Raw genomic sequence first — 12142 nt, forward strand, 5'->3', positions numbered from 1 at the left:
TAGCAGTTTTATCTCTTCTGACTTTGAGCCTTAGGGATTTGTAAATAGTTGTTTATAGTAGTTAGTGTTAAGTAGTTCTTAAATGTAGTTAGGAGTTAGAAATTAGAGTCACAGCGGGGACTTTGCTCCATGCCCCTTTCTCCAAGGTTTAAGCCAGGGGTCTCAATCTCAAATGACCAGGAGGACCACATGAGGGCTAGTTCATTGACACGAGGGCCCCATCACTGACACACTCTCCCTCGCTGCCCCCGGCCATGCCCCCATTCCATTCCTTCCATGAGGCCCTGCCTCTTCCCACCCCTTCCCTGCCCCCATTCCAACCCCTTTCCTGAAGTAGCTGGAACCATGTCCCTGCGGCCCCTGGGGAAGGGGGATGCATGCTGCTTGCCACACCTCCAGGTACCTGCCCCGTCGCTCCCATTGGCTGCAGTTCCCCATTCCCGGCCAATGGGAGCTGTGGGAAGGGGGAGGTGCCTGGAAGCCAGGGCAGCACAAGAATGGAGCCTTCTGCTTTCCTCTCCCCCCACCTCCTCAGCTGCAGGGACGTGATTCCAGCCACTTCAGGGAGTGGCGCAGGGCTCTAGGGGGGGCAAGCCTGAGGCTAAAGTTTGCCCACCCCTGGTCTGGCGGTAGGCCGGGGGGGCAGGGGCGCAGGCCGCTTGGCGGGCCGCAGGAAATAGACCCCTGGTTTAAGCCCTGCATGGACTATAACAGGCCTCTACCTGTAAGTGACCCCCAAGTGCTGTCTGAAGCGCTTGGGGGAATCATATGCGAAGGAGAAGTGTAATTGTAAAAATTTTCGACCCAGGACTCGGAGTGGGATATTCAGTTCCAGGCTTTCCTCATAGAGGCTGCCCTTTGTCCAGCTTCCGAACCATCTCTCCAAGACTCTCCTACTACCTCAGCCTCAGTGTGCACCACACCTCCAGCAGCTGGCTCCACCCAGCACTGCTCCCTATTGCCAGTGTCCAGAAAGAAAATGAAGAAGCATGGCTCCCCTGCACCGCGCAAGAAAGTCCATGGGGCATCAGGCAAAGGACCCCGTTTGGGCCTCCAGCCACTCCAGAGCCACACTGGATGTGCCTTCCTGGCCAGGGCCCTTAGTTCCTTAATGGATCCACCACCGACTCCTGGGTAGGGGACCCAAACTCCCCGGGCACTGAGTGAGCATAGGCCTCTGCCCAGGCTGCTGGCACAGACTCCCTACTAGGGCAAGCCAGCCACTAAGACCCCTCCAGAGGTGGCAGAACACCGCCAATCCCCCAAGACAGGCAGCACACCCCATCAGTGCACTGCAGATCTCTAGCGTCGCAGCCCTGATCCTCTGTGGCTCACCCTCGGTCACCGGCACTGCGATCACGATCCCTGCCATCTCTACATGGATCACCTTGGGGGAGGCGCCGGTCTCTGTTCCACTGGCACCATTTTCCCTCCCTCCAGTTGTCCTCTAAGCGCAGATCTTGGTTGTCTGCCCTGTGGGAGTTCGCCTCGTCATGATTCCAGTCCCCCCGGCCCTGGTCCCCTTGTTATTGGCACCAATCCTCTCATTCCAAATACCAGTCTCCTGCAGCGACAGTCACCAGGCAGACACAGGTGTCAACAGCCCCTCTGTGGTCACTGGAGGGGATTCCTCTGGCACGAAAGGGCAGTTCAGCCCCTCGCTAAGACAACACCGGCGCAAATGGGCACCCGAGGCCTCATTGATGTCTATGGCTCTACCTTGGCAACATGGCCATTGGCCTTATTGGAGTGCATGGAGCATGCCAGTGTGATGATGCTCCCTTTGCACTGCTCATCTGCCACTGCCTCAGAGCAACACTGGCATCACCAGCAACAGCAGTCTCAGTGCATGAGACCTACTTGGAAGTTGGGGTAGAGGAGACAGTGCCCACCCCAAAACTTCCATCTCTCTTGGGAGATGTCTCAGAGCCTCCCCTGGCAGTACAGTCATCATCTTCGTCCCTGGATGAGGCAGTCGTGGGACCCTCAAGGGTTTTAAAGAACACCAGGCCCTGCTTCGACAGGTGGCTGAGAACTTGGGCCTACAGATGGAGGAGATAGCCAAGTATGCGGGACACCTTGTTCAATATCCTCTCAGCCCTATTCTGGCACGTGTAGCACTACCAGTGCATGACGGGATCCTGAAAATTGCCAAGGTCCTCTGGCAAACCCTGTAATCCATCCATCCTACCTCCAAAAGGGTTGAAAAGAAGTACTTTGTCCCAGCCAAAGGGTTCAAATAACTTTATATCCACCCAACTCCGGACTCACTGGTTGTCTCTGTGGCCAATGAAAAGGACAAGCAGGGGCATACTAGTTCAACTCCCAAAAGTAAAGAGGCCAAAAGACTGGACCCTTTTGGGAGAAAAAATTATTCAACAACCAGCCTGCAATTCCAGGTGGTGAACCATCAGGCCCTCTTGGGCAGGTACAATTTTAAGTTATGAGACTCCCTCTGTAAATTCAAGGAGTCCCTCCCTCAGAGTCTGGCCTGGGAATTTGGCACTGTGGTGGAGAAGGGCACCACAGCCAGTCTCTACAGATGCGGTGGACTCGGCAGGTAGGGTGGTCATGTTGGTGGTGGTCATGAGGTGCAGCTTCAGACTTCAAACCGCCTGCCTATCCCAAGAGATGCAGACCTTTATCCAGGATCTCCCATTCGATGGGAATGGTCTCTTTTTGGAACAGACTGTTCTTTAACCCATGCACTCTTATATCAATCGGGCCACCCTTCTCTCTCTGGGCATGCATACGCTGCAGTCTACATGGAAACAGTTCAGTTGCCCCTGCCGCCAAGACCTTGTTAGCCTTGTCAGCGATCTGTTTTTGGTTTCAAAAGATTGTTGGCATGCAGAATAGCTAATAGTAATATCAAACGCCAAAGCAGTAAATTTCTGTTAATTGACTGTTGGGTGTTTTTCACTGACATGTTTTTATGTTAAGAAAAAAAAAATCTAAACTCTTAAGAATTTCTTGGTTAGTATAGTATTGTGTAATGCATCTGGATTTGTTGTTTGTTTGTTTCTCATTCCAGCCACCTAGAAAAGACACATGCAAAATGCAGGACACATCTGATATGTCATGAGGAATGTGAAGGCCTATTTTTTAATCCACACTATTTTATTAAGAATTCCAATTTCAGCCTTCACAACTGAAATTAGCCTTATTTTGTTTTCTATGTGGCATCCTAATATATAACTGACCGCTGTATACCAAAGTGCTGTTAAGAGCTTAATGACATCAGGAATCAAAAATAGCAACTAATGAAAAGAAGGAATTATTTGATGCATAAAACTTAAGGTGGCTATATTGATCTTTCAGTTCACTTCAAGTAAAATTGGTTCATCATCTAGGGCATGATAGTCAAATTATCAACATTCCTACCGATGACATTTTGAATTCAGCCTGTTTGTATTATCTGGTTTAAGATTCTTTTTAAACAAGATTGGTCTTCAATTTATTCTCTTTAAATTGAAAACTATGGTACCTCAATTCAATACATATTTTTTCGGTCTAGGGAGAGTCTATATACAAAATGTGGAATTGAACCACATGCTAATGATAGAAAGAGATTGGGGTGGAGGAACTATTGATATGATTTTAAATTAAAATGGTTATCATGAATTTGTGCTTGCATGTAATGACAGTTGAATAAGTTCCTCCTGAGAAAACAGAGGTTTTGTCTAGAGTATGACAAATTGTCGTATGCTCCTTGAAGAGTTGTCTGATCACTTTAAGTAAAGAATTTTGTAATTTTCTGTGTATTCCCCATCTAGCTTTGCCTTAATAATTTCTATGCTCAAGGTAACTTTCAGAGTCCTAAGATTCTTTTTTTGACCGAATCCTTCAACGCCCACCGACAAAAAATAAAGTTGTACCTATAAAGATGCCTTACATCTGGATGGCTAGTTACCCATCTCTGTTTCTTTTGGTTCTAATAGAAGTTGTTATAGTCCAGATAGTGCTACTGGAACAAGCCTGTTAGGCTACTAGTGTCCTCTGTTCTTTGTTTCACACCATGCAGGATGACACACACACTGCTGCCAGACAGGAGTACAGTGTAGAAGTAGGTAGTACGTTGGCTGATTAAGGTTTCCTTCAGCCTTTCATTTAAAGTGAGAATTAAATGATTTTGGTGGTAATGAAAACAAATGTTAATTACCAAAATTACATCAGACGCTTCATGCAAAACATTGATTTTTTGGAAGGCTACAAATAAATCCATTAGTAGTTTCAGGTATAGGAAAGTATCAGACTTCTCTGTGAAATTTTAGGCCTGATATCTAATGTATTGCTCCACTCCAACTAACAAATGAGTTTTTACACCTCAAACTTGAGTTGCTTGTAAATCTAAACACAGTGGTATGCGTAAGCTGTTAGTTTAAAAATGTGAACAAAGTTAGCATTCATCTCTAATGTTTCTATTTATGCTACTGCTGTAGACAAATATGTTATGTCAAGTTTTTAGGTTTAAAAATTCTGACACTTAAAACTGTAGACATTAGCTTGAGAGAGAACAGTAGTTACTTGGTTGGCAAAGCTCAAAGCTTCATAGACTTCAGAACATCATGCTGTCAGGAACTTACCAGCAGGGCCGACTCCAGGTACCAGGAAGGACCAGCTGCCGAATTGCCGCAGAAGAATGAAGCAGCGCGGTAGAGCTGCCGCCAATCGCGGCTTTATTTTATTTTATTTTACTTTGTTTTTATTTTATTTATTTATTTTGCCATTTGGAGTGGCAAAAAAGCTGGCCCTGCTTACCAGAGACTGCCCTGCATGTTTCAGCAGGTGAGCAGCCATGAATGCCATGTGCCTGACCAACTTAGGAGAGCTGTTAGACTCCCCTCCTCCACACTGCCTTAATTGCTTGGGAAGGGAGAACTACTTCCATGGACCTCGTTGGTTCTGTTCACTTTATAGAAGGTATCCACGTGTGAAGAGCCCAGACATGTAGAAAATCTTGTGACTAATGTAGAAACTCTTTTGTCAACCAATTTTAACACTTTCAGGGTTCCTGGCATTTGTGTTTAAATAAAAATATCCACACTTAGCCCTGGTTTCCACTGGGGGAATAACGTAGCTGAAGTCGACGTAATTAGATCGACTTACCATGGTGTCTTCACCACGGTGGGTCAATTGCTGCTGCTCTCCCATCGACTACCTGTGCCTCTCATAGCGGTGAAGTACAGAGAGGGCTTTGTGATTTCTCACGTCTAGACTAGACACGATAAATCCCCGCTGGATCGATCGCTGCCCGCCGATCTGGCGGGTAGTGAAGACATACCCATAGACTTTCTCTTAAGTCTGCTACAGAAAACATTATACCAAATAGAAGACACATGAGTGTGTTTAAAAACAAAGTGAAAAATCCCCATGCAAGGTCCTCGATCACTTTATCCCATTTAACCCTATACCATGCACCTGGATCTTCTGAATTGGGGCAGCTTTCTCCTACAGTAAATCAAATGTAGCAAAGAGGCTTTTTTTTCTTTTCTTTTTTTTTTTGCAAATGAAATGTGGCTTCTTTTGGTTACTTTTTTGAATGTGGCAAAATGTGTGCTGACACTGCAAAAGTTGTGCTGGAAATACTCTTACAGCTTATTTGAAAATCTTTTATTCACACAATAGTGTAAAAGAAATCACAAATATTTAGAGAGATGCCATAATTGAAGGGTTGGAAATTTCTTCTGTGTTTATAAAGTGAGGGCCATCCGTTCAGAAACAATACTATGTGATGAAAGTGACCAGTCATATGGTATATTCAACAAATGATACATTTACAAGCTTGAATTACATTTTAAGGGAGAGAACAAAGCTGATCAAATAAACATGGATTGAAATTCTAAATTCCTTGGGCACTTCCATTGAAGTGTTAGAGGAAATTATCCCACTGGATTCAAGGTAAGGAATCTGGGATTGAATTTTATGAGCATATCCTAATTGTTAGAGCTAGTTGACTGGATTATTTAGTTTACATACATCCAAGTAGTCTTTAAATAAATAAATAAATAAATCAGTGCTAGCTCTCATCACACTAAAAATAGTGTAGCTATGACAGTGCAAGTTGTGGGAAGGACTAACTGCCCTGCATAAATTCCTGTGATCTCTGATGAGCTCATACTTGGATTGACTAGCCCCAGTGTTCCCATGGCTACACTCTCTTTTTAACATTCTAGCTCATTCAGAATTAGTATGGGGTATGTCTCCTTAAGATGGGAGTCTCACCCTCAGCTCAGAAACTACCAGCATTAGTTTAAAGCGTAATTGTATGCTCTGCACCTGTAGACTTTGTAAAGCATTAATGTATGAAACTTGATATCTGATGCGTTTTTTTAATAGGGAGCTTTCTTAGGGTGGAAAATGTAAAGAACTGCTTGAAGTTCTAGCAAAATAATGTTGCAATGTATTCTTTATTCAAGGATGTTTCTGGAATGCCAGCTCTTTGTTGCCCTATTGCCCAGGGAGGAGGTGGATTTGATTATCGGCTCGCCATGGCAATTCCAGATAAATGGATACAGGTGAGAAAACAAGATTCACTTGTGTATTTTCCGCTATTGAGGTGTGTTTATATAAATACATCTAAATATTACAGGTAACTTTGTTCTGTTGAATACATTAGTTTGCAGTTTTAGTGGTTCCCTCTGCGCAATCACTCCCCACGCGCACACTTTCTAAAATCTTCATAGTCTCTAGCCAGGACTCCAGAGGTTGGATTAGGAGTCATGCCACAATTATGGCTCAGGCCCTTCTTTTTGATGACTTGGGGCTTTTGGTGTGAGGTTCATGGAGTGGTCTTTGTGTTCTGGTTGATTTTATTTTTCTTTGTACTGGTGAGCATAAACAGCTTTGTTGGATTTAAGTTCTATCCCAAAAGCCTATCTCTTGTAACAGCTCTTTTTATCTCTGAAAATTGAAATAAACGTGTATATAATAATCCTATATTTATGTACAAGATATGATAATGAAATGAGCCCTCTGTAAGTTGAATGTAGCAACTTTTATCTAACACGTAACTTAAAAAGTAAACAACAAAAACCCTATACATACACAAGAACATGCTGTGACACACACACCAACAACCACTACAATGTTTATAAAAAGAATAAAAAACTGTAAATGTGCTTAAAGAGCAATGATGCATTTAACAAACTGCAATAGCTCATATAAGAAAGGGATTTAAATCACCTTCTCCTTAATACAAGGAATCACAAAAAAAAAGGAATAAAACAATAAACGATCTCAAAAGGCTGGCTGGCCGGCCCTTCAGAAAATTGGTCTTTCAATTAGACATAAGATTAGAAGCAAATCTGTAATGATACCATGATCATCTTAAAGCAATAAATATTTCACATGAGCATTAATGACCTCAATAAGAGCAGTGAGTAACTTAAAGAAAAATAAAATGTGATTTTCATTGTCCTTAGTATCTTTACTCGCAGAAGTGTGTGACAGGGACGGGATGGTGTCCTGAAACTCACAGTTGTAAACCCTATTAGGTGTGTGGGATTTTTTCTCAATTGAAAGTCATGTCACCAACAAGTCCCAGCTGATGATCATGAAGTTCTGTAAGTATATCCTTGGACTAGCAAGTAACAGCCAATGCTAATGAGGGCTGGTTAGAGCTTTCTTTCCATCAGCTTTCTTGAGCCGGTTTTGGGTAGGAAGTGATGGATGGTCTCTAGAGCAGTAAGAAGCAAACCAGCCTCTTGGAGACAAGGAAGCAGTTGCCTTTTCAATAAGGTACCTTTTGGTGCCTTTATATCACGTATGAGAACATTGGTATATGAATTGAACAAGTTCTGCTGACAATTGAACAAATGATGCATTTTTTTCAGATTACTGCTTGTTTCCATTCCTAACTCCACTGGAGGGTCAACAACATGTGTTTTCTCATAAATCAGAAATACTCATCCCAAAAATAGGCTAATAAGATATGTGTTATGTATGCTTCTATTAAGCCAAACCCAGTTTGAGAATTTTCTTATAATTAGTGACTTTGGAATAATGGTATCTACCTTCTCATTGTTGTGTGATCAAAGTATTTAGCGTGGAACAGCAGGTTAGTCTGTTTACATATCTGTTAATTTGCACTTCCTTGACTGCATGCCAGGTGGCTGCTGCAATGGTTTTTAACGATATAGTGTAATGTTAAACTCCCTGGATATATTACTGAAACTTTTTAATATACCATTTTCATTGATATTCTTCAGAAATGATTTTATTTTTTAAGGTTAAACTACATCAGAAAAGTCAATGGAGGCTTATGAAGTATTATATAGCAAAGAAGAAAGAAATTACTCTGTGTAGTTGGCCATTAAAATGGTGCCAAGTATCTCTTAATGTTTTATAAAGCAGAAAAGAGATTAGTTTGATTAATAACCATAGCATGTCAACATTATTTAAAAGTTGGCAGTTGATATGGCAGAAAACATGAAACATTTAATTAATTTAATAAATAAATTTCATAATAATAATTGGAGATATACCTATCTCCTAGAGCTGGAAGGGACCTTGCAAGGTCATCGAGTCCAGCCCCCTGCCTTCACTAGCAGGACCAAGTGCTGATTTTTGCCCCAGAACCCTAAGTGGTCCCCTCAAGGATTGAACTCACAACCCTGGGTTTAGCAGGTCAATGCTCAAACCACTGAGCTATCTCTAAACATGAGTTTAGAAATTCTAAAGAATATTAAAGTGAGTTCAGAAAGGAATCCCATTTGGGATTTGGGATTGGTCAGTGCATTTGGGAGGTCAAATAGGGGAAGTGCATCACTCCAAGTTTTTTGTTTTTTTTTTTTAATATTAGGAGTGACTAAGAATAATACCACCATTTTACTATTTAAGGAAAACTTCAAATGCCATGGAAAAAATATAGAATGCAGTATAGCTGAAACAAAAGTAATGTTGGAATTACCTTTAACAGATAATTAAAGAGTTGAAAGATGAAGACTGGAATATGGGCAATATAGTGCATACGCTGACAAACAGACGGTATGAAGAGAAATATATTGCATATGCGGAGAGCCATGATCAGGTACTATAAATATTTTGATAAAAACTGTATGGAGAAGCAAATTAGTATGCTTTACATAAGTAAGTGCAAAAACTGAATACCATAGTCAAGATTGTTTTTTCTGTGCCCAGTGCCCTTTGGGACAGTTTTATAAAGGGGGTGTGACTTTCAGAGGGTGAATGGTCAGTGCAATCTGAAAATCCTGGCCTTGTTAAGGCAAATCGAGTGGAACACCAAAAATTTGTGACAATCTTGGTTTATATATATATATATATATATGTATATTTTAATATGGTTTGCCACCTGGAGTCCTTCTGTTAACCTAATTCACAAAAACAGTGCTCATGTGAGTATCACATTGTCTTCAAGGGGAAGAATCACCAGCGTAAGAGCTGCAGGACCAGGTGCTAATTTAATTTCTAGTTAATCATTCTTTAGCAATTTAATTGGGACTGGAGTTGGGGAGTGAAAGAGGAAGGGGCAACATTAAGGCTGGAAACTTCAAAGCACCGAAGTCCTGTAAATAGAAGTCCCACAGCAAGTGTACATCAGCTTAATTGCATATATGTTATGTATGTTATTTATGCTTTATGTATGCTGAATACAATGTAAGTTAAGATAAGATTGCTTTGAGAGTCATTTTTGTATTTTCTGATTTTGTGTGTATTTAAGTTTTCGATAAGTCTTCAGCCTTTTGGCTGATATTCACATGATCAAATCCAGTTAAGTCTGTTTAAATGTGATTGGGTCACTCTAGACTGCATGGCCCAGAGTACAGCAAATGTTTTATTTTTATTTGTATCTAGTGAGAACATACCAAAATGGCCAGCCATATTGATACCTTCTACAGCCACCGTAAATGAAGCTTCATCTGTTTGTAGGACACGTTGGAGTCTTTCATCCATCAAACATATCTCTTAAAATTGTTTTGTTAATGGAAAGAAATTCTTAGACTTCGAAAGAGGCTTTATCTAGGCTATACATAATTTGAAAGCCTTCTTTAAGTATCTGGTTAGTTTCCTCAGTTGAAAAACGTAAGAATTGTCATACGAGGTCACACCAATGTTCTATCTAGCTCAGAATCGTGTCTCCGACAGTGGCCAGTATCAGAGTTGATGGGGATTGTTGGAGTGATTCAGCCCTGTCTTCTCCTTCTGGCTTCCTACATTAAGGGACACTCTGAGCATGGGGTTACATCCATAACCATCTTGTCTAATGTCCACTGATAGATCTATCCTTGATTAACTTGTCTCGTTCTTGTTTGAACCCAGTTATGCTTTTGGCTTTCACAACATCCCATAGCAACAAGTTCCACATGTTAATTGTGATGTGTGTGCAAAAGTACTTCCTCTTGTTTGCTATAAACTTGCCATCTGTTAATTTCATCAGATGACTCTGGGTTTTTGTGTTGTGGAAAAGAGTAAATAACACCGCCCTATTTACTTTCTCCACATCTTTTGTGATTTTTATAGTCCTCTATAATATCCCTCTTTAAACGTCTCTTTTGTAGATTAAGCATTCCTGATCTTTTTAGTCTCTCCTCATATGGAAACTGTTTCATACTCTTGATTTTCTTTGTTTCTCTTTTGTAACCTTCTCTAGTTTCATTATATCCTTTTGCACCCAGAAGTCCCCACCTTATAGGCTTGCTTGTTTTTCCCCTCTCTAAATCCAGCTGATGCTCTTTACACAAGGCTTCTCACTGTGCTTTGAACATTGGGGTCCTGATCTAGACTGGGACTGTGGATTCTACTGCAAAAGGCATATTTTTGTGATTTATTCATTCCCTTGGAAGTTGGATCCCCATCCAGATTTTTCATGTGGAAAAATGGCTGTTTAACCTAGATCACAAAAATATCAATAGTCTCTTTTTTTAATTTTCATATTTTGGACCGGATCCTGTCTGTTGTCTTTATTTTCTCATATAACAAAGTATTTTGTTTTAAACATTATAGTTAATAGTACACAATTTGGACTGAGAAAACCATAGCTTTTATTCTTCTGCAAAGTTCTGTCTTCTACAGTATGTTTTCTAGTTAACTATGGACAGTGATGCAAATGAAGTGAGCAGTTTGCTGTGACAGACTCTCTTTCCCTGGTAAACTGAAACCCAGTACTGTTTTTTGTGGGTGGTTTTCTTTTTTTGTGGGTTTTTTCTTTGAGTTTTTAATATCCTATACACCTATGTTAGACTTTAGGCTTCAGTTTTTTTGTTTTCCGTCTTAAAAGTCATAACTGGATGGCAGACATTTAAAAAAAATCCATTTATACTGAGAAAATTGAGATAAGCTTTTACTTTTATTACCTTAGTTTGAACTTATTTACTGGGAAAATGGCTTGCTTTCCAACATGGTGTTTTTAACTACCCAACCTATTGTATAAAGGAGGAAAGGAAAGTTAAAAATAGGGTATAAAATGGAAATTGGACTGTTTCAACCCAAATTATAGCTATCTGTGAACACACAAAATAGTATATTTGCATCAATCCTTGGATGTGCAGTTGAAAGTTGTACTAAAATAAACCGGGTTTGACAGCATTTATGGGACATTGTTTTTATACAGAAATAGACATTAGCAAGGTTTTTTGTTGTTGTTTTTTGTTTTTTAACAATAAATTGAGTAATCTTTTCTTCAATAGATTTGCCAATATTTTTGTTCCAGCTAAGCTATTTTCTAGAATAAGAGTCAGTGCTTGATAGAAGGAATACCCTATTCTGTGCTATCTATGCATAAAGATTTAGTGTACCAGTAACAAGCTGTAGAGGCAACAGCTTCGGGGGTATCTGAAACAGCAACGTTAGTAGCATTTGAATGAATAGATAGTTGCAATGTTCACACATGCTTTTTACAAAACTAGCCATTTTTCATCGCCCATTAAACAGCTGCTTGATCTGCTGGACACAGCAAGTGATCTTCTGATGCTTATACTCTGTCATCAAAGCACTTTGAGTGAAATCCTGGTTCCACTGAAATGAATGGCAAAACTGCACTGGCTTCAGTGGGGCCAGAATTTTTGCATGTCCCCATTTCTAGAACTGTAAAATGGAGATAATGCCATAGTTGTGTAATGCATATGTTACAAGTGTATTCTAAATCTTGGGAAATATTTACACAATACAGCATTTCAATGGA

The 12142-nt window shown here is 40.8% G+C and overlaps 2 protein-coding genes across 11 annotated transcripts in view; one reads left to right on the forward strand and one right to left on the reverse strand.

The window, feature by feature from the left end:
- The window catches only part of LOC127055132 (uncharacterized), a 1051551-nt gene that overhangs the window by 670137 nt on the left and 369272 nt on the right, over positions 1 to 12142 (reverse strand). The window lies entirely within an intron of this gene.
- GBE1 (1,4-alpha-glucan branching enzyme 1) overlaps positions 1 to 12142 on the forward strand; it is a 302275-nt gene that overhangs the window by 199969 nt on the left and 90164 nt on the right. For all 10 annotated transcript variants that reach the window (XM_050958316.1, XM_050958334.1, XM_050958362.1 and 7 more), the window contains 2 exons: positions 6420 to 6518; positions 8921 to 9031. In XM_050958316.1, coding sequence (XP_050814273.1) covers positions 6420 to 6518; positions 8921 to 9031 — 210 coding nt within the window. The remainder of the gene's footprint in view (positions 1 to 6419; positions 6519 to 8920; positions 9032 to 12142) is intronic.

This window comes from Gopherus flavomarginatus, chromosome 1, assembly GCF_025201925.1.
Source record: "Gopherus flavomarginatus isolate rGopFla2 chromosome 1, rGopFla2.mat.asm, whole genome shotgun sequence".
Taxonomy (NCBI): domain Eukaryota; kingdom Metazoa; phylum Chordata; order Testudines; family Testudinidae; genus Gopherus; species Gopherus flavomarginatus.